The following is a 25,770-nucleotide window of genomic DNA, read 5'->3' as shown; positions in this document are numbered from 1 at the left end:
GTATTATTCTAGCAGTCCAGATCTTTTCAACCCCATCTCTGTACAATGAATTTTTGTTTTGTCTGAGTTATGTTCTCTTTCCCCCCATGATTTAATTTCACAAAGCCAACAACCTCATTCAACTAGAGTTGTATTTGAGCTGTGCTGTTTTCTGTGTTGTGTCAGCAGGGGATGGAAAATGTTGTTCTTGACCGTTAACTGTTGAATTGTGGGTCTAAACATATTTCTCTTTACTGTAGTTGCTAAACAAACCGGAAAACTGCTGTGGACTTAAGGAAAGTCAAATACTTTCTCTGCTTAGCGACATTGGTATGTCTAATCCCTTTCTTGTGTTTTGGTTTTAGGGTTGTTTTTTTTTTAATGATGTGTGATGGCGTTTTGCTTTTTCAGCTGACCTTGAAAGGGGGACTAATGAGAACAGGGTATTGAAGCAAATCAGGTTTCTGTTCCAGAGGAAGGACTTGGTATCCCTGCTGATCAGAGAACCGAGAAGCTTGCACTATTGAAGTGTCTGTGGAATGGGATTGGAAAAGCTGTGTAGTGGTCAGTTGTAGGTAATCATGACCTTAACGTTTTGTTTTTGTTCAGGTCATGGTTTTCCATTCAAACCCCATTTCTGTTCATGGCTCTGGAGGTGACAAACTGCACGTCACTTGAAGAAATGTAATGTTTACAAGCCAAAAAGCAAGAACCAATGTGAGAAGTGTCAAAGGTGCCCTGGGGCTTCTCTGTGTAGGGTTTGTCTAGTAGGAGGGAGATTTTGTTTGTTCAGGGTGACAGTACAGAGGAGATGATAAACTGGACTGGAGCTGAGAGCAAGTTAGGTGAGAGCATAGCAGAAGAGGAAGCCAACAAAGCCGTGGTTAGTCCAGCAATCTTCTGGCTAATGACTTGCTTTCAGCTGAGGGTTAATTAAGTGCACAATCCAAAGTAAGTATTCCTAAATGTTGAGAAGATCCACATTTTGGAAGAGCAGTTCTGTTGGTCTGTGTTAGAGTTGTGTCTGGCACAGTGACGGAGGTGGTTTTCTCCTTTACTCAGCACTGGGGAGGTTACATCTGGATACAGTTGTGCACTCCAGCTCACCTCCCATCCAAGGAGAAGCTGAGAGAGTTGGGGTTGTTCAGCCTGGAGAAGAGAAGTCTCCGGGGAGACCTTACAGCACCTTCCAGTGCTGAAAAGGGGGCTACAGGAGAGATGGGGGGGCTCTTCATCAGGGGGTGGAGGGATAGGATGAAGGCGAATGGTTTTAAGCTGAAACAGGGTAGATCTAGGTTAGCTATGAGGAAGAAATGTTTTCCTGTGCGGGTGGTGAGGCACTGGAACAGGTTGCCCAGAGAATCTGTGGATGCCCCATCCCTGGAGGTGTTCAAGGCCAGGCTGGATGAGTCTTTGAGCAACCTGGGCTAGTGGAGGGGGTCCATGCCCATGACAGGGGGATTGGAACTGGGTGATCTTTAAGATCCCTTCAACCCAAACCATTCCAATGTTCTGACTCTATCTGTGTCACAGGTGTCTGATATCATATGGATTTCAGATTCTGCAGTTTGGAAAGGGAGCAGGAAGCAAATCTGTACAGGAACAATTTGATTTGATACCTTTGGGTTTCTGCTTTAAAGCCATTTCCCAAGGCTGTTGTAATCCATGGAAATAATTCCGTGACACAAACTAGATGGTCTCCAGAAGTGTTTCATTAAATATCTCATTTCTCAAACTGTTGAGCTTTAGCTTGCTTCATGCCAGATTCTTAACTACTGAGAGCACTGTAAGAAAATAAAAAATGTGAGACTTCAAACTGGCCTTCCTGTCCATCAGGAAGTGCCCAGCTCCTTCGACACCCCAGGGAGGACAAGTCATCTGATGGAGGCTGATGCCTACGGGTGGTTCCTCTGGCAAGTGGGCTTTCCAGGAGAGCTCCTCAGTAGAGTTCCTTGGTTTTTTAGTTCTCTTACAGGTAATCTGTCTCTGCTTATCGGAATGGACCTGGTTTTGGCATGAGAAAGCATTTTGGATGTTTTGGCCTGGGCTTCTGTCCTTTCAGATCTTAGAGGGTTTGCAGTTGAGGTCCCAAAGTCAAGCCTAACTCTGTGTTCCTTCGTCCTGGTTCCCCTTGCAGCTGCAGAACAGAGTCTGTTATCTTCCTAAGTTGAATGTCTTTGTGTGTCTTTGGCAAAGGTTTGAAAATGCAGTGGAGAAAAAATGCAAGTTAGAAGCTGTTAAATGTATAAATGATTGGTAAATCAGTGTAGGCTGGGGACTTGCTCCCTGATGGGAGTGAATGTTTGAACTGTGGACAAGGCACGTTAGTTGAATATTTATTTTAAAATAATCCTGTGAAGAAATTACAGTCACGGCTGGTTAGAATTAGGCTTTACACAGTGTGCAGTCAGAATATCTTTTTGCTTAGGAACATTTAAAATATTCTATGACGGAGATGAGAAAATACAACACTTGCCTTGGGCAATGTTGGATGTTTCCTTTTATTTCCGCTTGCACATCTCCAAGATTGAAAAATCATGACTTAGCAAAAGATGCCTTTTTGTTTGTTTGTTTTGTCTGTGTCCTGTGGCGGACGCTTGTTTGCTAATCTTTTGTTTAGCAGCCAGTGTTGTTATTTGGTTGGACCAGTAGTGAATTTTCCCCTTCCCCGCAGGCAGCATTTCTCTTGTTTCTTTTTTGTTAGTGGCTCCACAGTCCCCTCAAGGCAGTTCATATGTGGACCGTTACCGGAAAGTCCTGCTCCTTGCCTTTTCTTGGGTGTGTGCTCTTATTCCCTCCCCTATTGCAGCCACTCCTGTACTCAGGTGAGGAGCAGGTTCTGGAAGCGAGCCTGGCTAAAACCTGATTTTTTTTTTTTCTTAGTAGTTTCCAGCTGGATTGGTCCAAGGATCAAGCTGATTGTGTAGTGCCATAAATGCTTGTGCTGCCATGGAAAGGAGAACTTGGGAACCTGTGTTCCATCTACACCCACGTAGACTGGTTTGAAGCAATTGTGGAATTTCATTGTTAATGGTGGGACAGAAGTGGGGCTACTTTGAGCACACCAAAGAGGGAAAACCTTGAGCCCCTAAGCTTGGTGCTGCTAATACTGACCAGGGCATTTCTCTCAGCTGCTCCATGCGGTGTTAACCAGAGGCTGTTCAGGAAGCAGTTTTTAGCTTCAGCCATGCTTCTGCTTCATCGCAGCTGGATGGTCCCTTCCCTGATGGGCTGGTTTGTGTTGTGGCAAAGGTGGAAGCTCACTAGAAGGTCTCTAAGCTACTGTTTGGCAGTAGTTTTAGGTGAAAGGGAAACAGCTTGTTTCATTTGCTTAATTCAGTGCTTTCTTTCATGAGCATCTTGCATGATGTGCTCACATATATAAATAGGTCTTTTTTTTACCTTGTGTTGGTTTACCAAGATCTTAGGCTCGAGGATACACAGAGCTGTTTGAAACTGCCTGCATGTTTTGGAGACTTGTTTTGCTTGTCTGTGTGCTGTGGTTCATTTTGTTACTCTACAGTTTGAGAAGAATTCAGCTGCCTTATCCCTTGCCTTAAAGGCAAGAGATGTGACCAGTGGTTATGCCGCAAGGTCTGAACTCTGTAGCAGCCTCCCTTTCTACAGAGCAGAGGAGCAGAGCTAGTTCGGTCTTAGCATAAATCTGATAAATCTCTGAAGTCAATAGTTCTTAATGGTGCTTTAAAAATACAATTTTTTGATGTCAACCCCAAAGTCAGGGATATTAGTTTTATCAGATGTATCTTTAATCGGTGTGAGTTTATTTTCTTCTAAATCAAACGCATGTCTTTCAGGGTCTGGTGTCCAGTATTTGCATGAAAACAGAATTGTACACAGAGATTTAAAGCCGGAAAATATTGTTCTTCAGGATGAAGGTGGGAAGGTAAGTCAGGTAGCCTCTGTAAGTGGTGTTCCCCAAGTTGTCAGCAACTTTGTCTGGCCTGAGAGAAATAAGAGAACAAGTGGTTTGTGGCATTGAACTGGGCTGAAAACTCAACTGTGAATTTACTGAAAGCTTACGTCTTCCTGAAGCCACAAATGCTATTTTGCTTATTCTTAAATCCTTGTCATTAAAAGCAAACAACTTTTGTTTCCATTCAAGAACTCTGTGTGCAACAGAATATGAGTGATACAAGATTGTTGCATATCCGTCTGTGGCTTTGAAGACTGCATGTAAAATCGGGCTAGTTCAGAGAGTCAGTTAATGGATTTTGTGGTGAAAATGGTTTTCTCTATTGTTATTCTTTAAACAAATAACTTTAAATTCCCAGATAAAAAGCTAGATACTCTGGTTGGCCAAGCTATAACTGGCAAGCTGCTTTAAATAAAGTTGAGTCTAAGTTGAGATAGTTGGACAGCGCCAGCTTCTGTGGTGAAACAGCAAGGCTTAACACTGTGTCAAATGTCAAAGCTTCACCATGGACTTTCTCTAGAGTTTGCATTCTGGCTTTCCTCTTCTTGAGTGTATGCTGTGGATGTTACTGCAGAGTCTGGGTTGTTTGGTGGCTTGTTTTGTTTTTGTTTTTTTTTCTTTGAATTTGCTCTTTTGATGAACTATTTAAACTGTCTACAGATTGTTCACAAAATAATAGACCTGGGATATGCAAAGGATCTGGATCAAGGAAGTTTATGCACTTCATTTGTTGGAACGTTACAATATTTGGTAGGATTTTTTTTTTCATATATACAAGTGATGTGGTATTGCCACATTTTATAGAATCGCAAAAGTGTGTGTTAGAAGGAACCTACAGAGTCCCTTGTCCATCCTCCCACTCTCAGCAGGACTGTCACCAGCACTAGCACAGGGCAGCCATGGCTTGGCTCAGCCAAGCTCTGAAACCTCTGAAAACGGAGATCCCTTCCTGGGGACCTGTCCTGAGGGTGTTCCCTTTCCAGGGGAACAAGGGTTTCCTTTCATCCAACCTGAAGCCTACAGATGGTGATCTGTGGCTGTTGCCCCTCATTGTATAACCTGTCGCTTCCAAGATGAGTCTGGCCCCGTCCGTCCCCTCTGTCCCTTCGTGTGCTGCGGTTGGGGGCTGCTCTCAGACGCTCCCTCCAACCTCCCCGCAGCCAAACCCAACAAGCCCAGCTCCCTCCCGTCTCCTCATGGGTCACGTGCTCCAGGTCCTGACCCACCAGGCAACCTAAGTGGGGCCGTCTCAGGGTCCCCATGCTGCTCTAGAACTGGGGTCACGTCTAGACACAGCTTTATCTCTGTGAGAAAATAGATGACCTGAAATACCCCTTCCAAAGTATCTTTTTTATGGTCCTTTTTAGGCTCCGGAGCTCTTTGAGAATAAATCCTACTCGGTTACTGTTGATTACTGGAGTTTTGGAACAATGGTGTTTGAATGCATTGCAGGATTTAGACCTTTCTTACACAATCTACAGCCATTTACCTGGTAAGACACTTATGCTGCAAGCGGTGATGCCAGGCAATAGGAGTGACAGCTACTGCGTGTGGAGAGGTGACAGTGTAAACCAGAATGATGTATTTATTGGTAATTAGTTGCTGAGGCGGGTGCCCTGCTAAGCTTTGCAGAAGCCATTGACACTTTAGTAGTATCAATGACAGTTTGGCTATTTAGCAAGTATCATAGTACCTGCATGTTACATTGTATCTGTTACATTGTATCGTAGCCTCTGGTCATAATAATTCATTCACAGCTGAAATTTGAATCACAAAGTAAATAACCAGTCTGTATCAGTGTCAGAAAAAATGTATGATACAGTTCTTTGTTCATCTAGGCTGTGAGGTTATTTATTTTTATCAATAAATAACACACAGCAAGACAGAGCATGTTTTGTGTAGTAAACATGTAGTTATGTGTTTGTAAGTCACTTCACAGAAGTGATGAGTGAAAGACTTTAACCTGCATATGGAGGTTTCTGCTTGCTCTTTAAGGGCTAGAAGGAGGGACAGAAATATAAATTTTTATATTTCCACTTCTTACCTTACAATACCAGGGGTATTTATAAGCTTGGTTTTTAAAAGGGTGATTCTGCAAAGGAAAAACATGAAACTTGCTTTTCTGTTAGTGTTGAAATAATGCCAGGAGAAAAGGTGAATATGAGGCTTTTATGCAAGTGTTAGCTTAAAAAATTATCTGCTAACAAAAAATCATTTTAACCAATATGTTGCAATAGTTTCCCTTTTATCTGCTAATTCTTGGAATCTTATATTTTAGTAGTTCAGTATTTGTTGCATATTTTCCAATTTTATTTGCTCATGTAAGAAGTAGAAAATGAACGAAGGAATGAGTTTAGAAACAGCTCTTCCCTACCCAGAAAATGAAGAGAACAGTGCAGGCCACATGCCTGTAACTTCAGTTCCAGCTGGGGCTGGCTGGGAAGGAGAGCAGGCTGGCAGCCTCCGGGAGCAAGCAGCATTCAGCTGGCTCACAGCTGATGACTGCTGTCGACTTGCCCTGGGACATGCTGCTGCTCTGGGAGCAGCTAAGCTCTAGGCAAGGTTCACAGCAGTGCTGAAGTGAGGCAAGGTGAGGAAACTGAGGCAGTGTTGCTGGTGATGCTTTCCCTGGTGCTGGATCTAGTAGCATCCTGTGTTTCTAACACTTATTGTATGTTTCACTCGGATCAAGGTAAAGGCAGCTGTTTTGCCAGATAACTCTTGCAAATCTTATCTGTCTCAATGTGTGGAGGCTGATTTTGTTCATATCATAGAATTACAGAATGGTTTGGGTTGGAAGGGGCCTTAAAGCTCATCCAGTTCCACCCCCTCGCCATGGGCAGGGACACCTCCCACTAGCCCAGGTGGCTCAAAGCCTCATCCAGCCTGGCCTTGGACCCCTCCAGGGATGGGGCATCCACAGCTTCTCTGGGCAACCTGGGCCACTGCCTCACCACCCGCACAGGAAAACATTTCTTCCAAGTATCACCATCTCCCCTCTTTCAGCTTAAAACCATCAACGCTCATTCTGTTATTCCACCGCCGATCAAGAGTGCCTCCCCATCTCTCCTGTAGCCCCCTTTCAGTACTGGAAGGTGCTGTAAGATCTTCGCGGAGCCTTTTCTTCTCCAGGCTGTACACCCTGATCTCTCTCAGCCTGTCCTCGGATGGGAGGTGCTCCAGCCCTCTGACCATCTTCATGGCCTCCACCGGACTTGCTCCAATAAGTTGTTGTGCAGGCTTGCTCTGTGGTCAGTTTGCTGTTGACCGTCTTGTTTGACACTGTCCAGACCTCCTTGCAAGCAGGTACAAAAATGTTTCCAGAGACAGTTAATTGCAAGGGCTCCCCTCTTCCATTCGGAGATGTTCTGGATGGATCATTTGGAAATGCTGTCTTTGTCCTGAAAGAAGAGTTTGTTTTCTAAAGCTGCTAGACTGTGTCACTTTTTGCCGCTGATATATTCAATTGGCCCTGTACAAAAGTAACATTGTCAGTATATCCACAAAAGATTTTATTTTCTAGGCATGAAAAAATCAAGAAGAAGGATCCAAAGCACATCTTTGCATCTGAAGAGATGAACGGAGAAGTTCGCTTCAGTACTCATTTGCCACAGCCTCACAGCCTCTGTGGGTAAGTGTATCCTTGTGGCTACGTGTGATAGTTTTTGGCTTGTCTTTTAAACTGAGGGCTCCTCCTCCTTTATCCTAAGCACGGAGAGGGCCTCCTCCTTTCTCCTAAGCAGTGTTTTAAGCTCCTAGGAAGCTACCGTTTGCTGTTAAGGAATAGCCCGTAGCCACATGATTCTTTTTTGATATTCCAGGCTCTCTAATGGCAATTCACTCTGCTGTTGGTGGGATGATGGCAGTTTTTCTTGCAGTATGAACTCTGTGACTGCTTTCTACCCATTATCCCCAGGCCACTGAGTAACATCTACACAATAGCTTGATGGTATTGAGTCTCATAAACCAAGTACTTGAGTTAGCTGCTGCACGAAAGCAGAAGCTTCTAGTACTTGTGTTGGGAAAACTGCTTCAAGTCCAGCAGAGGCCACAAAGATGATCAGAGACTGTAGAATAGAGCATAAGAGGAGAGGGCCATGAAGCTGAGCCTCTTCAGTCTGGTGAAGAGAAGGCAAAGGGGGATCTAATTTTGTCTTCTACTGTCTGTTAGGTCATTACATAGACAACAGATCTAGGCTCGTCTCAGAGGGACAAAGCAAAAGGACAGAAGGCAATGGCACAAGTTGCAACAAGGAAGATTAAACGTGGACAGAGGAAAAAGGTTTTCCTGTGCTAGCAATGCATCCCTGGAACAGAGCTCTGAGCAGTGGGGGATCTCCATCTGCGGAGACTGCTCAGGCTTGCTTGAACACAGTCCTGTGCCATTGGCCCTCCCGTGCGCTAGGGCTCAGACCGAGGGCCTCCAACCTGAATTAACTGGTCTGTACCAAGTCAGAAGTCAGACTCTGGTTAGTTTGTCACTTCCTTAGCACTTGTCTCTTTAGATGTGTCTGGCAGTGTAGCACAACTCATCGGCGCTGGCACTTTTCTAGGAAAAGTACTGGAGTTGAGGATAAGTAGCTTTGTGCCAGTGCTTTGGGCTTTTTGCACTGTGTACTGTCTTTAAAGTCTTTGTTGACAATAAACTTACCTGCTGCTCATGGGTACAAATGTGGAGGAAAACCTTCCAGTGCAGCATGGGGATGGTTATTCTGCAGACCAGGCTTTGACAACTTTGACAAAGCCTCATCCAGCCTGGCCTTGAACACCTCCAGGGATGGAGTATCCACAGCTTCCCTGGGCAACCTGTTCCACTGCCTCACCACCCTCACAGTGAAAAATTTCTTCCTGATGTCTAGTCTAAATCTACCCTCTTTCAGTTTATACCCGTTAACCCTTGTCCTATCTCTACACCCCCTGATAAAGAGTGCCTCCCCATCTCTCCTGTAGGCCCCCTTTAGGTACCGGTCCCCAGAGCCTTCTCCAGGCTGAACAACCCCAATTCTCTCAGCCTGTCCTCATAGGGGAGGTGCTCCAGCCCTCTGACCATCTTTGTGGCCTCCTCTGGACTCTCTCCAACAGGTCCAGGTCTTTTCTATGTTGGGGGCCCCACATCTGAACACAGTACTCCAGGTGGGGTCTCACGAGAGCAGAGTGGAGGGGGGAGAATCACCTCCTTCGACCTGCTGCTAATCCTTCTTTTGATGCAGGACACAGTTGGCTTTCTGGGCTGCAAGCGCACACTGCCAACATTGCATATGGACTCTAACCAAAGAGTCGTAACCTTATTGTTCTTGTGAGACCCTAGTTTCCTAAGTGGACTGAGTGTTGTAGAATATCCGCCTTCTCTTTCTTACAGCCCTTCTGTTTCAGTTTAATTGTAGAACCCATGGAAAATTGGTTGCAACTGATGCTGAATTGGGATCCACAGCAGAGGGGTGGAGGTTTAGATCCTGAGACCGGTCGTCCAAAGTGTTTCCTAAAAATGGATCACATACTGAATTTGAAGGTGAGTGAGGGTTGTTGCTGGGTTTAAACGTCTACTGAAAGCATCTGAGAGGACAGAAAGTTTGTTCAGTAGAGTACAGCTATAGTCTTGGCATCATCCAGCTGGAAGTAAGCGTATATCCAATCTGTCCAGTACATATCTGAATGCAAAAATATCACCAGCAATATTAATCTCTAGCTTTACACTTGTAGTAGAAGGATGACCCCGTATTACTGTCTGTCATCTCAAAAAGGACTCGCTAAGATTAAATAATGGTTTAATATTTGCATATGACAGTTTTCCTAAACTCCACTAATGATGCTGTGACCTCCAGGTCCATGTACTATAGTAGTAGCTGTAGTAGAACAGAGATTACATTCTCCTGATTCTTCCCCTTCAAGGAATTACTGGAGCTTTGCTGGAGTAAGACTAGCTGAGGCAAGCATGTGTAGAAGCCAGCTGATAATTTTGACTAATTTTGAAGGATTCCAATGGAATTAAAGCCCAAAACACAAAATATTGTGCCCGTAATTGTGACTTTTCAAAATCCGTATATCATGGTGTGGTCTGGGTCCTACAGTCCCTGCCCAGATATAGTAAAACTAGAGAGAGGGCCATAGAGCGGTGAGAAGACAAGCGCTGGTATGTAACAGCTTTTTTGTGTGGAGAGATTAAAGGAAATGGGGCTCTCCTTGTTGGGAGCAGTCCTGGCCAGCATCAGGGACAGCAAGGCTCAAGATGGCATTTGTGCTAGCTTGTCACTGTTCTTTTGATGTAATGAAGCTGCAGCATGGTTTGTGAAGGCTATTAGTGGGCATGATTTTCATTTTCTCTGGCATTAAGTTAAAAGTTACAGACCCAGGCTTTGAGTTTCATTATGTGGGGCTTTACTGCTGAACTTGATTGTCGTAGTTATTAAACTCAAACGAGCTCTCAGTCTAATACGTTAATTGCTACATACTCCCTCCCAGGCCTTTGTGTCCTTTGTCTCTGATAGCCAGTGACTTGTAATCAATTTGTACTCTTTTTACAGATAGTACATATCCTAAATATGACCTCTGCCAAGATTGTTTCATTTCTCTTGGATCCCGATGAAAGCTTTCACTCCCTTCAGAATCGTATTGAATATGAAACTGGCATAAGTACAGGAAATCAGGAACTGCTGTTGGAAACAGGGATTTGCCTGGATCCTCGGAAACCTGCTTCCCAGTGTGTTATTGATGGAGTAGTAAGAGTGATTCAGTTTGTTTAATGTCTTTCACATTCTCAGGGAATTTAAAATCTTAAGGAAGATAAATTGCCTCAATCTTCTCCCACTGGAGACAGGTTGTAAGGGTAGTAACTCTTAAGGTCTAGCATTATTTCCTTTATCAGGTAATGTAAGCAGATTTTCTATAATTATACTCTGTCTAAATATTTAAGTAAAGTAGCTTGCTAGCAGAGGGCCCTGTGTTTCTGTGGGATCTGTCAAAATCAGGTTTTATTTAAGACACCTAATAAGAAGAGTGCCCACAATAATTAGTTTATGATGTACCCAGGACCCTTTGGGTTAGTAGGAGCTGTGTTTGGGATTTCTCTTGTTTATCTGCTCTTCTCTTTTCTCACCAGAGAGGCTGGGATAGCTACATGGTCTATTTGTTTGATAAAAGCAAAACTGTCTATGATGGACCCTTTGCTTCTCGGAGTCTATCTGACTGCGTAAATTACATTGGTAAGTATGCTGGAGGGCAGCTGGGAACTGAAAGCACTACTTCTCGTGTAATATGAATGTAGATTTCCCTGACAAATTTCTGTGTGTTATCCTGAAGGGCACTGTCTAATTCAAAGAGAACCATTTAAGAAACTGGAGCAGCCTGACAAAGTTTCATCTACAGTGCCGTATCTCCACATTTAGTAGGTGTAACAGTTCAGAGAATTTACTGCCCGCCCTTTGGAAACTCTCCTATAGAACAAGTTAAGAATTCATGTAAGGTTTTTGCCCTTGTATTAAATTCTGTGTACTGAACAGCATCTACCCCACCTAAACCTAAGCATTGCCCCCCTTAAACAGAACCATGATGTGAGTGAAGGCTTGGGAGGAAATACATGCCACCTCATCTTGTAGCCTAGAGAGGGAAACTTTTGGTCGGTGGCTGCCTGCAACATCCTGGAAGGAAAATTCTGACTTGAGGGCTGTGATTTCATTTGCACAGCCTTGTGCTCTGCTAAAGGGTCTTGTTCTTCACACCCACAGAGTGTTGCAATGACATTGTGCTGGGAGCTGTTCACAGAACTTGAGTAGTAGCCCACATAGATATCCTTTGATAGTACCAAGGGACAGGGTCCTTCTTATCTTAGGGTTTCGCGTCTGAAGAAGTTGTGCATGCATCCCATCTTCTCCTCCTCCCTTCCTGGGAGGTACAAACAGGTTTCAGCCCTCTGCAGCCCTGTCTCCCGAGATTGGGTGCTTTGGATGCTCATGAGCAGTTGCCCTCCTACAGCTCTCCTAGATTTATAGTTCTGAAGCCTATATTAGCATCCTGAGGATACAGACTACCTTTTGCCCTGTACTATCTGTTATAGCTGCATTTCAGCTGTGATATGTCTCTTGTGTCTCAGTGAAAGAACAGGTCCCTTGTTCTATGCTGCTGATAATTCAGGCCCGGTATGAGGAAATCCACCTTGCTCTGACCACGGAGCTGAGACAGTGTGTTTGGCCATGTTGCACCAGTTGCAGAACTGCCATTCCCCTGGGGAGGTTATGAGTTAGGGCTGGTCTTCAGAGACACTGGAGAGAGGATAAAAGCCTGCACTCTTGTACTGTCTTCCCCATGGTTTTTGGCTCTTGGGTGACCATAGTGCTGATCCTACTTCTGACCTCACCAAGCAGAGCCAAACATCTGAGAAAGTCCAGGGCCTTCCTTCTTCTTGAGTGTTAGGAGTAGAGCCTGGCTATTGCTGCTTGTTTCTGGTGCTGCTGCCTGGCCCTGGCACCATCAGCAGACTTTTAGACCACACATGAAAGCTGCTTTTCTGCTTACAGCTTCCCTTACCTGGCTCCTGAAATGACAGCAGTTATGTGCTGTAAGTTAGATATATATACCCAATATACCTGTAGGAAGGACCTTGTATACATCTAGGAAAGAAAAAAATAGTGTCAAGGGACAGGAGACATCTACTGGGATGCTGCATGTAAAGGAAATGCCTTGTGACATACAGTTACCATTAAGTAGGTTAATTTTCTGTGGCCTGGCTCTGCAGAAGTTGTGGCGGTTTTCCCTATCTCCTTTCACTGTCACTCAGGTTTATCCTGGTTGTTCTCTTCTGTGTTCTGGGCTATTTTATTCTAGTGGATCTCATTGCATGGCATTGTTGTGATAAGTCTCTTTGGAGCTAAGGCTTTTTACAACATGTTTATTGATATCCCAGTGCACTTGACAGTTCCCTGTCTCTGTAGGGGAACACACATAGGTCCCACATCCTTTCTCCTTAAACTTCTACATCAGGAATCTGGGAGGAATCATACAAAAGATTTGAAGATGTCAGATGAAACACATGTCAGGACAGTGGCCAGTATCAATTGATTAAATAGAGCAATTAGATTTGCTTTGCTAGCTTGAGCAAGTGCTTTCGATAGAGCTTTTGGATAAAACCACCCATGGGTCCTGTCTTGTGCCTTGTTTCATGCAGTGTGCCCCATGACTGCTCGTGCCAACAGGCCAAAGTTCACAAAGAAATCGTTACTCTCGTAGCTATGAGTTCCAATGTGAGCTGTTGCCTGGCCAGCAGCAAGCTCTCAAATACCTGGGGAATCATAATATCAAAAGCTTATACAGGCTTAGGCAGCATCACATAAAAGTTGAGATCTTATGTGGCTTGATCCCTTAGTTTAGACACCTGAAGCAGGAATTAGGGATGTTTTAGAAAAGCACTGAAGTCCTTTTCTAGAGTTGTCCTTTCATTTGTGTACAATTGTGTTTTTTCTTGCATTCAGTACAGGATAGTAAAATCCAACTGCCAGTTCCTCAGCTGCGCAAGGTATGGGCAGAAGCACTGCACTATGTGATTGGGCTAAAAGAAGATTATAGCAGGCTTTTCCAGGGCCAGAGAGCTGCCATGTAAGTTATTACTCCTCACTCCAGAATAATATGCGAGTACAGAGGCTGTTTGCATGTACATCTTGGGGAGTTTTGGTTACTCAAAGTTGGACAGCCCTCTCCTGTTCTATACTGGGAGCTTGTTCCACTCCAGGAATTTTACTGTGTAGTGTCTGATGTTGATAATAACTGAAAAAAATTGAACCTTGAATGTAGTCATGGACTCACAGTGGTTGAAGTTGGTGGGGACCTCTGGAGTCACCTAGTCCAACCCCCCTGCTCAAGCAGTGTCACGTAGAGCTGGTTGCCCAGGACCATGTCCAGATGGCTTTTAAATATCTCCAAGGACAGGGACGCTACAACCTCTCTGGGCAATGTGTGCCAGTGCTTGACCACCCTCACAGTAAAAAAGGGTTTTCTGATGTTCAGAGGAAACCTCCTGTGTTTCAACCTCCTGTCACTGGGCACCCCTGAAAAGAGCCTGGCTCTGTCCTCTATGCATCCTCCCCTTGAGTATCTGTACGCTTTGATCCCCACTCAGCCTTCTCTTCTTCATACTGAACAGTCCCAGCTCTCTCAGCCTGTCCTCATAGGAGAGATGTTCCAGTCCCTTAACAAGCTTCATGTCCCTTTGTTGACCTCTCTCTGGTACATCCATGTCTCTGATGTACAGGGGAGCCCAGAACAGGGCCCAGGTTTGGCCCCACCCATGCTGAATAGCGGGAAAGGGTCATCTTCCTTTGACCTGCTGGCAACATTCCTCCTGATGCAGCCCTCGTTTCACAAGTGGCAGAATGAGTGGAACCGTTTGTTGTATTTGTAGGGTTTTGTCCTGTGATTGAATCACAGAACAGGCAGTGTCGCATATCTCAAGGGTTAACAAAGGTGCCAGCATTCACCAGGGGCAACATGCACTACAGGACCCTGTAAATGCTAAGAAATAACTGCAAAGACGGTTTAACTGAACTTAACAAAAAAACTGGGAAATGAGTAAGGAGTTTCTCTTTTGCTTGCTGAGGACCTGGAGCTTCTGAGGTCATGAGATGGAGTCCACGACGCCACTGAGACTCCCTGATCTTATAAAATCTTTTGCTAGGTTTGCGTTTCCTTCAGGTAATGTGACAGCACTGGCCACATAAGTCCAGATACGCTTTCCAACTAACACGTGCTGTTCTTGTTTCATTTGTTAGGCTTAGTCTTCTTCGGTATAATGCCAACCTAATCAAAATGAAAAACAATATGGTGTCAGCATCTCAGCAACTGAAAGCAAAGCTGGAATTCTTTCATCAAAGCATTCGCCTTGACCTGGAGAGATACAGTGACCAGATGGCTTATGGCATATGTATGTATTGAATAATACTTGCCTGGGTGTCTTGTCTGATCCTATAAAGGATAAAGACTGACTATGAAGGACTGTGGGTAAGAACTAGCATTAAAAGAAAATGAATGCAGGAGCTGCCATTGTGTTCCTCAGCATCTTTCTGGATATGTTGTAGCTGGGGTAGATGCAGGAGAAGAGTTGGTCAGAAGGAAAGGCAGAAAATAAAGGCATAAAAAATAAAATGGTTTTGGAGACCTTCAGTGACAGTGAATAAGGTGGCCACCTGTTCCCCACTGAGAACACCAAGCTAAGAAAATTGGAGTATTAAGAGTACTGGTGATGTAAATATCTGCTAATTATTCATTCAGAGTCTGATTCATTTGGAGTTGTCACTGGGTATAAAGCGGAGGGCAGAGTTGCCATGGTTGATGTACAATGGAAGGGCTGCTAACCACCCACGGCAGAACGAACGGGCATGGTGACTGTAGAAACATCATTTTGAACAGCACTAAGGGAGTGATCTTGGTGTGCTGGATACCAGGAGGTAGCATGAGTCAGGATGAGAGATGAGGTCAAAAAGCACCAGCTGCAGTTTTAATGTCACAGAAACACTGGATCTTACAAATACTATTCAGGGGAGATTAGTAAGATTTATGCATAGTTTGGATATATGGCTGAAAACTGAAACTTGAGTCAGAAATTATGACTGGGCTGAAGGATGATGATGGAAAATGGAAAGACCAAGTGAACTGGGTTGGGGCAGTCTGTGTTTAATCAAAAGTGGCAGTTGTTGAGCTTAGCGATGGAGTTTAAAGACTTCAACTCATTTGAGGTCAGTGACTGCAAACAGTGAAATCCAACCGAATGGTTTGTATGTGAGTGAAGGCTGAGCATGGAGTTGGTAAGTTGCAATTTTGCTGTCTCTCTGCAAACTCTGGGTCGTGACTCCTGCTTTGAGATTCAGCATCATGCTCTTTGTGTTCAAATTCAACTCATGTATGTAAAGTTCAGGTCATGCTTTTATTTTTGTGCCTATATCTTTTTATAAATTAACAACTCTCTTCTCTTAAGCTTCAGAAAAGATGCTCAAAGCCTGGAAGGAGATGGAAGAGAAGGCCTCTCTGTGTGCACAGGTAGGGGATATTAAAGAAGCTGCATTATCTCTGTGTAAAGGAAATCATGACAGGAATTTAAAAGTGTCGTATGTGCCACTACTTGGTCCCTTCAGTGTGTTTCATGTCCTGTCTGCTGTGGAAATGATAATACCAGGTGTATTAGAAAAGAAAGTTTCCAGTCACCAGGTTGTTTGAATCTAGTGATTTGAACAAAAGTAACAAAAACGTCACTGGTCTCAGCTGTCTATATAAGAAAGTAGGCTACAGAGACATGTTATTTATTGCCCAAAATAAATAGTGTTGCTAAAGACAAGAGTCTTCCTGGTTGGATTTATTGCACACAAAAATTTCCATTGCTAAAGCTGAAAATAACACCAATCACTTAATATGCAGTAATTTCAAAATTACCATGCTTCACTCAGGAGTACAGATGTAAATTTCTGGTATTCTGCAAGTAAATATAGAAATTAATTTTTAATAAGTCATCTTTAAGAAATATAGAGCAGAGCTAGTTCCAGTTCTTACTCTGAATAGTCCTAATAGTTAAGGAGTTAGATGTTTTCAGTTGTGGTTTATGGACAGTTGAGCTAACACAATGGCTTTCTGTTTCTCAGAGAGTTAGTTCTGTGAGAAAGGCTAGTTGAAATTTATCTATTGCTTAGAATTCTGATCTCTGTTTTCTGGGAATGAGCATTTTAATTTTTCCTCCACTGAAAACAGTGAGGAGACGAGGCCTTTTTGACAGAGAGTAATTCTGCCTGTAGTTCTCTCCAGACCTTTATAGGGAAGGAGTAAGCTTTTTAGCTGTGAAAACTAGGGTCAGAGTTAGGATGACTGTAGTTTATTGTGAAAGGCCTTTTTTTTTTTCCTTCTCTTCTACTGGATGTACTGAATAAAGCTTGGGAGCTTTTCAGAGAGGAGGATTCAGAAGTGGGGGCATTCAGAAGGAATGCAAGGAGAAATCAGCACATTTGTAATGTGCTTTTCTGGGTAGAGATTTTTAAAATATCTCCAAAAGTATTCTCCTTACTGTGCTCTGTGATAGTAGGTAGCTGCAGGAGTGCCAAGAACATTGCATGTTTTGCTGCCCAGGACTGTCATGTGGTTTGCTGGGCTGATGTCTCACATTTCTGCTCTCCTTGTATTGGTTCTCAATGTAATACAGAGCACAGTGATTAATACATAAAAGTCCCAGACGCCATTAGAAACACAAACAATAAATTACATTGCCTATTTTTTTTTCACCTATGAAGGAGCAGACTGGGTAGTTCAGTTCTGGGAACCATAACTGATCTTCGTCTAAGTCAAAGGTTCTTGGAGCTTTGATTCTGCTTGCTCATGTGATGGAGACAGGGGAATTGGGATTCTCACTGGAATTCACCTCTGGTTAGCTTTTCAGTTTAAATTAGCTCTCCCTGTTAGGAAGCAACAAGGATACAAGGAAGGCTGCTTCTAGCAGAATAACTCAAAGCTGTAACTGGCTGTTTCTGGAAAACCAGGAACCTCAAAAAAATATTTACTTTGCAGACGATCAGAACTATGTTCTGTCTTCACACTGTGCAGTCCACATGCGTAGTCCTGCTGTGTCCATTTACCAGGAACGGAAAATGTTTTACTCTGTAATACACAGTAGTGTCGCTGTCTTGCGGGCAGCTCAACTCCTGTGAATTCAAGAGACATAGTTATGCTGTGTGGTGAGTCACAGTGCTCCGGATAAAGACCCTTCTTTTGATAACAGGGTTTGCTTCACATTTTTTTCACAATCTGATCCTTCTCTGATTGTGTGGCTTCTCGCTTCTTCTTGTTCTTGGTTTATTCTTCACCTGCAAGACCTTTCTGGTCAAGGGGTCACATCCCATTTATATAGCCTCATACCAAGTACTTCGGCAGCTTCAGCAAGGGGTACGTTCTGGAAAATGTTCCGTTTGCAGGTCCTACAGCCCCAGGTCAGAAAGGAAAAGCTGAAATATCTCAAAATACTTTCTCAGGAAGGCAGATCAGTGCCCACAGTCCATGGCACTGAGACCCATCATGGTGACCAGTGCTTTCTTTACCATTCTGGGGATCTCCAGTGCATGTCTGGCATCACTCCTCACGCTCAGAAATTTTGTTGTTGGCTGCCTCACCTAACTTAACTGTGGGGGCTTGGCATGAGATTGATATCTTTTATATTGCTTTGAGGAAGATGTGAAATACCAGAGAAATGTCAGATGAAAATGTAAATGTGAAAGCACCCTCTGTCCATACTGTGAGAGTAGGACAAAAAGTCTTCACTTCTGGAATGTACGTAGAGCCAGTGTGTGTGTGTGTGCAGTGTGCATCTCAAAGAGAGATAATTTATGAAGAAACTGATTTTTCTCATCCAGTGTGGTTGTCAGAGATTTGGATCTAGGTGATGCCACAGACTGAGAAGGTAACAACAGTATTATTGTAGCAGCAGTCATGTCAAAGAGAGTTAGCCCAAGATACAAAGAAGTATTCTGGGGACTTTTATCTACTATATTGCTCTCCTCCTTCAGTTTGTACTTATATTTTGCCACTAGGCTGAAGATATTGGATATCTGGATGAGCAGATCATGGCTCTGCACACAGAGATTGTGGAGCTTCAGAAGAGTCCGTACGCAAGGCGCCAAGGAGAGGTCATGGAGAGCTTGTAAGTCCTTTGCTTATTACTTTTATTGCATGTAAATGGATTGTGTGTATTTCAGTGTCTGAGGGTTGTTTTTTTTCTCTGTTGGTAGTTCCATCAGCACTTTCAAAATGCACTCTTCGCTTTTTGCAAACTGCAAGTACAGGGTAGTTTGCAATCGGTTTAAGATAATTTTGCCGGTAAAAGGGAAGATCCCATGACTTGTGGCTGTATGTTCCTCATTCCTCTTAAGTTCTAACAATCACTTGGCAGCATTATAAGTAAGAACAGGTCGCTGCTCTAGCTGAAAGCTAGCTGTGCAAGAAAGATTAACATTCAGTTGCAGGAGTAAACTCATCTAACTCACCTAACTTACCCTGCAGCTGCATGATGACTAGGCCTGGGTAAAGAGGACACAGCTAGGGAGGACAGGGTGCTCCTTTGTCATTGGCTATGAAATTTCATCTTAGAAGAGGATGGGCTAAGATATATCGTGGTCTCAACTGAAAAATGCAGAGGATTTCTTTTTGCATTGTAGAAAGTGAATTTTATAGTGTTGAATGAGAAAATTATAAGATCATTGTAAAATCCTGATAAATACTTCAATGTCTTTTCAAAGCAAGGATAGTTAACAACTTGTGCATACTTGAATATTTGGAAACTTGAATTTTTTCTAAGTATTAAAATATGAAAGAGCTAAGTGGTATTACTGATCTTCAGAAGACATAGGAAGCAATTATTGTAGTTTGGGCTGTTGCTGAGAGCACAAGTGGCAATTATAAAAGAGAAGGATCAAATAGCCACAAAAATCAAATAGCCACTAAATCTCCTGTTAATAAGAGCTCTTCTGAATGTCTCTGAGTATTCAGGGAGGAAATGTGCCTGTTCCTGGTGTGTTCTCCTCTCTCCCTTTTTGCAGAGATGAGCTAAGTTGCTTTTCATCCACATGTACTTGCAGGAGTTAGTCGAAGGCTTTATGTACACAGCCACCAGACACACATAGATCCTGGGTGATGTCTCAAATTTTCCTGACAGTGCTGGATGCTAATGTTCTGTTTTTCCCAGTGCAGCAGGAGTAAAGAGCACCTCTCCCCCTATTCTTGTCTGATGCAGGAGTTTCAAGGTGGATAATTATCCAGCATGTGAGAAATGCTGACTTACATATGCAGGAGCAGCTTGCATGATCTCTTGAAACAGTATCAGGGTGATCTAAGGGCCCCTGAGGGGAAGAAGAGGCCTGGTGAGGGCCCAAAAGCAGGGTTAGAGCTGGCTGAACTGCTGCTTTAGAACAGTGAAGATTTGTTCAAGGGCAGAAGATTCAGTATTTGGCTGCTTTTGAAATAGTTGAAAGAAGTAACTTTTCTTTAATGGGAAGAAGAGGAAACACTGTCCTCGTGTTTGTGATGCAGCTGTCTCTGTTTGCAGATAATCACTGTAAAATTCAGACAAAAAATGCAGAACAGGAATAAGATTTATTCAGGCAGTTGTGCACAAGTCCCTATAGTTACAAAAATGAAGTTTCACAAATAAGGATGCCACAGACAGAGAACAAAGCTGAGCCATGTGAAAATCTGAAACTGAAAATAACCTCCACTTGGTATGGTTATCTGAGAGAAAAATGCATAATCAGAGGAAAAGAGTGTCAGCTTTTAGGGCAGAGTTTGTTTCCATCATAGAAACACCACCCCTGTGTTCCAAATGTCATACTTGTATACTAGCTCAAGAAGAAGGGGGCAGCTCCGATGTATAAGGGTTCAGCAAGGCATAACCTAATTGTAATGTTTTTTATCCTGAGTCACCTGCTTGTTGATACATATATGAATCCTTTTTTTCTTTTCAAAGGGAACAGAGAGCTATAGACCTGTACAAGCAATTAAAAACAAGACCTCCAGGTACAGAAGAAGATGGTTCAAAGACTGTTACACACTTGTACCCCATGACTAATTTTTCTGAACTCAAACCCAGAAAATACTCTTTAGGAGAGGGCAAATGATTGTATTAAAGTTAACCAGACTCCAGGGCATACCTTAAGATGATTTCTTCTTTTTGCTGAGCAGATTGCTCTCCCAGATTAATGGGTTTGTCTTTTGGTTTTCAGTTTTGCAGCATCTTCCCTGAAAACATGTCAGCCTTCTGGCATTCTCTGCCTTTTTTCCTTCCCGCAGTACTATTGCTTTACTCCCCCCAGACATGGGAAGTACTGCTGTTCCTCTGTCATCGCTCCATCTCAGTGGTGGTTTATTTTCTCCCTCTCCTCCTCTCTCTTAATTATACTGGATGGAGCCCCTTGTTTGGGGACTATTATGTTCTGAACATTGTAACTGCTGAGCAGAAAGATTTAGTTGTGCATTTGGCAACTACGTGCAGTAATACTGAAGCCAGTATCTCAGCAGCAAGAGTGGCTGGAATTGTGCTGCGGAGAGAAGAGACATTAAGAAAAAGCTGTACCTAATGAGAGATTGTGACAGATTTTAAGATGTTTCATTGTGTTTCAGTTTGTTTGACTGCATTTGTTAAGTCATCTTTCCTTGACTCTGGGTATTTGTGTCTGGAGTGGCTCCTCGCTGAAGAGCGTTTTACTAATGTGGTGGTTGATGGCCCTTCCAGATCACGCCTACAGCGACAGCACAGACATGGTGAAGATCATAGTGCAGACAGTACAGAGCCAAGACCGAGTTCTCAAGGAGCTCTTTGGCCACCTCAGGTACTTTTATGTAAAAAAACCAAAACAAAACAAAAACAAAAGCCCAAAAAACATACAACTTGCTGCATTTATAGCAGGACAGCAGAGGGAAAACCATGGAGATTAGAGCCCAAAAGCTCCATCCACAGGTATACATTTCTCATAGCAATATTAATTCTACTCCTTTGTGTCTCTGTTGAATTTCTGCTTACTTTTTAAAACATATAGCTAATAGGGAAGGGGAGGAGAATGCAATGGTTTGTACTGTTAGCATCCAAGTGTTCACTTTAAAATGACACAAATTCTGCCAGTGTTTAGGTTGGGATTAAAATCCCAAGGAAAAAAATAAATTATGTAACAGCTGAGAAGATACCACAGTGATTTGTTCATTCATTCATTAATTCTTCAAGTAGCTCAGAAAAAAATGTCGTAATGCAGGTCTCAGTAGTCAGCAAAGCATGTTTCATTTTCATCTGTGGCTTATGTTTAGTAGATCCCATAAAGTTGTTAGCCATGGTATGGTTGGCCTACTGAGACCAACACAAATCAGAGAAGATTAATTGAATACCATGGTTGAGTTGCTGTGCTGTTCATTGTCATCAGGATCAAGTTTTGCATTTCAAATAAGAGCTTATATTGTGGGTATTAACAGTAGTCTCATCTGCCTGCGGGTCCCTCCAGTCTTGTGGTTTTTGCACCTGCAGCTGCCACAGTGCTGTGCTAAGAGAAAAGGGTGTTCTCCAAGAATTTTTCATGAATCCCAAGGTTAGGCTTTTGGTTTTGCAGAACATATAGCCACACAAGCTGGAAAGTAACTTTTTGTGTTTGGTTTTTATTATAGCAAGCTCTTGGGCTGTAAGCAGAAGATCATTGACTTGCTTCCAAAGATTGAACTGGCTCTAAATGACATCAAGGAAGCTGACAACTCAGTGATGCAGATGCAGGGCAAAAGACAAAGGGAGATATGGCATTTGCTGAAAATCGCTTGCGTAAGTAGCTTTTGGACTGTTTGATTGCTCTTTTTACCAGCACAGGATCCAGGGGACATCAAATGAAATTCTGAAAAGAGCAGCTCAAAACAAATGAAAAAGGGATAACGTCCACGCAGTGATTGATTTTACTGTAGAGGAGGGAAGTTTGAGATGCTGAAAGTTGACACAGGTTTAGAAAGGGGGTAGACAAATTCATGGAAAAGAACCCCTGTAAGAGGAGTCCTTGGTCCCAATAAGTCATTGAGCTGCAAATGGATGATGGTGGGAATAGTAGACATGCCATGTGCCTTGTTCTTATGTTCCCTGAATGTCTAGTGTTGGCTGCTGTTGGATGGCGTACACTGGGATAGGTGAACTTCAGCCTGATGTATTAAACCTGTCATGATTTTAGTGTGGCAAAAGCAAAATAAGGTGCTTTCCTGGTTGGTTTAAGGTGCTTTAAGACTACACTGCTTTTTCTGCATTGGCTGTAGTGACTGTACAGCTGAAGTGTCTCATTTCCACGTGCCTACATTTGAAGTCAGCATAGGAAGCATGTACGCCTTTTTCCTCTCAGGAGGGTTGCTGCTGGGCCTGACTTGCCATTGAGGACATGGCACCACCTTCTAATTCTTCAGTGTAGAAGCCATGTCATGTGCAACATGGGTGGCTGACATGCAGAGACATTTGGTGCCAGCTACTGCAGAACTGCGAAGGGTTGCATCAGCTGACTTGCTAGCCACAGGCACAGCCTTGGATCGTGTGTGTCTATTACAAACAGCTCATACGTTTAACTGCAAGTCTTGCATGCAAAATAATTAAGCCTGACTAAACTCTTCCATTGTTCATCACAGCAGATAGATTTATTTTTTTTCTAGACTCAGAGCTCTTCTCGATCACTGATAAGCTCCAGCCTGGAAGGGACAGCCTCGTCTCCAGCAGCCACGTGGCTCCCACAGAGCTCCTCAGGGAACGTACCTCACCCTCTGTCGTCTATGGCAACTCCCGAAGATGGGTAAGAGCTGTTGGGAAAGGAGGCCACTGCAGAGAAGTCAGGGTAGCCATTTCATACGCATACACTCTGAAATCCTGTCCTCTGCCGCTGGAGTCTCCAGTCTGGCCTGAGGGGTATGTCTTCACCTCATGTGGTGGTTTTTGGATATGCGGGGCAGGGGGAGTTTTGGCACTCTAGACTGTCTCTGAAGGCAACATCATTCAACTCTTGACTAAAGTTTTAGTAACTTACTCTGGCCGTACCACAGAAAAATGCAGCAATGACATTTTGAGCCAAAATGTAGTTTCTTTTCACGCCCAAGTTCTGGTGAAAGTCCCAGATAAATCGGGTCGTATTTAGTGTTTCTAACAGCTTCAGTGATTTTAAAAAGTCTTAATTCAAACAGAGGTCTAAATTCAGGGTCAGTACTAAGCAATCCATCTGGTTCAATATCTGTTTGGGGTTTTTTTTATCCTTAGTAATGCTCTAAAAAAAATCGGGAATTAAGTTGAATTCTTTATTCAGAAACCTCCGCTCTCTGGTCCTGAGCAAGTTCCACATAACACTCTTGGCTAAAGCTTATGATCTCCATCAGCTGGGACTGTGCTATTCATTTCTTCGATGACGTGTTGTTCTGTCTTGGGTTTGGATTCAGTTATTAAGGCCCCTCTCTCTCAGCTAGTCGTAGCTGAGTAACAGAGTAGTCAGGAGCTGAGGGATTTTTCTCTTCACTTCATTAGCAATTTTAGTTCCAGTCAGCATAACAGAAGGGAAGGTGCCTCTCAAAGACTGCTCAGGCCTCGATCCACAGCAGTGCTGGTTTCATGGGGTGTGGGACAGGGGTTGTGAACATCGGCATCAAACTATTTGGCCATCTCTTTCTTTTTGGGTGACCAGGGAAATACCTAGGTTCTGAAGATACAGATTTTCTAAGGCTTTTGCTGGAAGTCAGTTGTTTGGTTTTTTTTCTGTGATCTTGAGCAGCCTTTTCTGCTTCCTCTTTTCTGTTTGCTGCTGCAGGGCAATTTCTGCCTGAGTGATGTGGGGTGATCACCCTTCAGTAGGTGCTTTCCTGAGCAAGGTGCCTTTCTATCACTCAGATTCGAACCACAACTTTACTGTCCAAATTTTGGGCCCCTTGTACTTGGCTTACTTATTAGGTACTGTAAAGGCTGAATTTCAGTATGGTTTGTGCAGTTCCTCTGTAGGGAAGGAAAGGAAATACACACCTCCAGGGTGGGGATCTGCAAGATGCCACCTCAAGGCATGTTTTTGTGCCCTACGAAGTAGCTCCTGCAATTGCAGAGAACTCCTATAAATCTGGGGGAAGTTTTGTTGGTTGGTTTGTTGTTTTGGTTTTTTCCCCAGTGCAGAGCCTTTTGACATTGTGTTTTAAATCTGGCATCTTATGCCTTCTCTTCCTTGCAGGGAAAATTTTGTCCATGTGATAGAAGAGAATCTGCATTATCTTGAACTCTTTAGCAGCATTTTGCAGGAGGTGAGACAGGAGCAGAACAACAGCATGATGGTAAGTCTGTGGATATATCTCTGAGGGCCTGATTTTTAAGAGCCAAGGCAGGGTTCTCTGAGGGTGTGGAGAACTCCTTAAATAGGGTAATTTGTGATATAATGAGAAAAGGACAATTAGGCATGTTGATTGACCTGTTGACAATGGAGAGGAGTCAATACAGCTGCTGTTAGCATGAGATTCTCTCACAAATTTATTGCAGTTCTGTAAAGAAGTCAAAGATCTGCTGATACGCTGTAACTTTGATTTTCAAAAAGCTTCATAAAGGTCTCCTCAGGGATAACTTCCATTCTCAAGGGATAAAAAAGTTGTTTACCAATTGTAACTGCTGAAATAACAAGGAACAGAAGGTTGGGGAAATGGAGGTTGTTGATGAAATGGAGCTCTTACAATTCATAAACATTTTTAGTTCCTCATGTTTATAAATAGTAGTAAACAGTGAACTGAGTTTACTGGAGTTACTAAGTTATTTGGGATTGTGAAATGAAAACTTACTAGTGGGATTTGCAGATGACACTAATAGCAAGGGATTGAGCAACATGAATGGGGAAATGAAATTACCTACTGATTAAGGCAAAGTAATTATGTTAGTGCAGAAAACAGCCTTAATTATACATACCCTGGTCTTCATCCCTTGGTTGATGAATGCTTTGTTTGTTCAGTTCTGACAGAGCTGGTATCAGTGGTGTAATACAATTTTCTGTCTTGTCTCCTTGCTGTGGCTGGAGACAAGCAAGAAGCCATGACAGGCTTCTTACCTGTTAATCATCCATGTCTCTCTCATCTCCTGTATCTTATTCCAAGGTGCAGCATCTGTCTCTGGCATGTCTTAGCCCAGAAAGATTATTCTTTGTTGTGGAATCATGTTCCACAGGTTGGCACCTGTTTTGTTACATTTCGTTTCTCTCCCTTTTCCTTGCATGAGAGGACGGAGCTTAGGCAACAGGAAAGCAGTAGAAAATGGGATTTATCCTCTTCAATTCACTTGGGGAAAAAAAACAGAGGGGGAAAAACAGAATTAATAACTAAAGAACCTTTTCTCTGTTCTTGCA

The 25,770-nt window shown here is 43.2% G+C and overlaps 1 protein-coding gene across 1 annotated transcript; it reads left to right on the top strand.

Moving 5' to 3' along the window:
* Positions 1 to 239: 239 nt before the first annotated feature.
* On the top strand, positions 240 to 24,718 carry CHUK (conserved helix-loop-helix ubiquitous kinase; the record flags this gene model as incomplete). Its single annotated transcript, XM_010079892.1, has 17 exons — positions 240 to 309; positions 3,795 to 3,883; positions 4,574 to 4,663; positions 5,281 to 5,405; positions 7,437 to 7,544; positions 9,287 to 9,422; positions 10,435 to 10,629; positions 11,010 to 11,112; positions 13,375 to 13,498; positions 14,668 to 14,819; positions 15,870 to 15,931; positions 18,457 to 18,566; positions 20,385 to 20,434; positions 21,150 to 21,246; positions 22,067 to 22,214; positions 23,075 to 23,211; positions 24,619 to 24,718. Coding segments are annotated over 17 exons (1,896 nt in total), but the record flags the coding sequence as incomplete, so codon positions are not given.
* Between the last annotated feature and the right edge of the window lie 1,052 nt (positions 24,719 to 25,770).

The sequence above is a fragment of the Pterocles gutturalis genome, unplaced genomic scaffold, assembly GCF_000699245.1.
Source record: "Pterocles gutturalis isolate BGI_N339 unplaced genomic scaffold, ASM69924v1 scaffold33444, whole genome shotgun sequence".
In the NCBI taxonomy this organism is placed as follows: Eukaryota; Metazoa; Chordata; class Aves; order Pterocliformes; family Pteroclidae; genus Pterocles; species Pterocles gutturalis.
This window is presented reverse-complemented; position numbering and strand designations above follow the sequence as displayed.